Below are 1,496 nucleotides of genomic sequence, written 5' to 3'. Positions count from 1 at the left end.
TGAGGGGAATGGCAGGGCGAGGGGGGTGATGGGGAGACGCTGGAAGACGGAGTAGGTGAACCCGGGTTCGCGGGGGACTGCGCGGTAAGGGGGTGGCGGTGCCTGGTGGGCGGCTCTGCCGGCTGCAGCGTTTCGCGTGAGAGCGGGCTGGCCCTGAGGAAGGACGTGCCTTCGCTCGCGCCTGGCTGCCAGGCTGCGGCCCTCTGCCCGAAGTGCCCCAGCAGAAGCTGAGAGGCTGCGGCAGCGTGAGCCTCTCGCCGTTTCGTAACTAATACTCTGTTTACAACGTCGGGGGAGGCATTGGTCGGCTGCAGCGCCGCTTTTGAGTGCTGAGCGCTTTGCTGTCGCGTCAGGAGAGGGGAACTGCCAAGGAGATGGTGATCTTGGTAAAGTTGAAGCTTATTCTGGTTTGCCTTCCAACAGGCTAAGCGCACCAAGAAGGTTGGGATTGTGGGTAAATATGGTACCCGTTATGGTGCGTCCCTTAGGAAAATGGTGAAGAAGATTGAAATTAGCCAGCATGCCAAATATACCTGCTCCTTCTGTGGCAAGGTGAGAGACCTCCCCTAAAAAAGTCTTTAAAAAAACCTTTGTTATTGATCCTAGAAATGCAATTTGATGCTTTGGTAATTTTTCTACTGAAGAGATAACTCGATTAGTTTTACAGTGATTAGTTTATTGTGAGCTTTAGGCTACTGTCAGAATCCCATATAAAATAAAAAGAGTTAGTAGACATTTCACGTGCATGTTTAGTGGTAGTTAAATGAAAACAAACATAAATTATATTTCATTACACAAAATAGTGAGAAATGTTGCCATACTATACGTTTTAGGTATCCAATAAAAAGACCTGACAGAATTAAAACAACACACTTGTTATCCTGATAATTAAGACGTGACTTGGGCTTTTTTTTTTTTTCGTTCAGTAACTTTACAGCTTACGTGGACGAGAAAGAGAGCTTGCTTTTCCCACTTAAAGCTTTTGATTGCAGTTGCTTACTTATATTTGTGTGCTGTATAACTCTGGATGGGGAAGAATTTCTGATAAGAAGTAATCTTACCTGCTCACGTACATAATCAAAATTTACTCTTAAATCTGTTTTTTGACAGTTTGAGAGGCCCATCAGCTTGTGCTTTGCCCAGATAATTCTTATTAGTATCTGTAAAGTAGGTATCTTTAAGTGGCTGGAAACATAAAAGATTTCCATCTGTTCTTTTTTATATTTAGTGTCTTTCTCATGTGAAGTGAGAATGTTGAGAACCCCATTTGCAGAGTTGCCTAAATCCAATAGAGATCTAGGCAAACCCATTGTCATCTTTGCAAGGTGATGGAGACTTGCCCGGGTGAAAGGAGCTCAGTACCCGCCAGTCACTCCTTAGGTGTTACTCAAAGAGGGTCCGGTTTAAGGCAATCTTGGGATGTCATAGAATCATAGAATCATTCAGGTTGGAAGAGACCTCTAAGATCATCAAGTCCAACCGTCGACCCAACACCA

The 1,496-nt window shown here is 45.0% G+C and overlaps 1 protein-coding gene across 1 annotated transcript in view; it reads left to right on the top strand.

Annotated features, from left to right (window-relative positions):
- Positions 1 to 1,496, top strand: part of RPL37A (ribosomal protein L37a) — a 4,390-nt gene that overhangs the window by 290 nt on the left and 2,604 nt on the right. Inside the window, exon 2 of the mRNA XM_009274964.2 lies at positions 424 to 552. Within this exon, the coding sequence (XP_009273239.1) occupies positions 424 to 552 (129 nt within the window). The remainder of the gene's footprint in view (positions 1 to 423; positions 553 to 1,496) is intronic.

The sequence above is a fragment of the Aptenodytes forsteri genome, unplaced genomic scaffold (genome assembly GCF_000699145.1).
Source record: "Aptenodytes forsteri isolate BGI_AS27 unplaced genomic scaffold, ASM69914v1 Scaffold255, whole genome shotgun sequence".
NCBI lineage: Eukaryota > Metazoa > Chordata > Aves > Sphenisciformes > Spheniscidae > Aptenodytes > Aptenodytes forsteri.
This window is presented reverse-complemented; position numbering and strand designations above follow the sequence as displayed.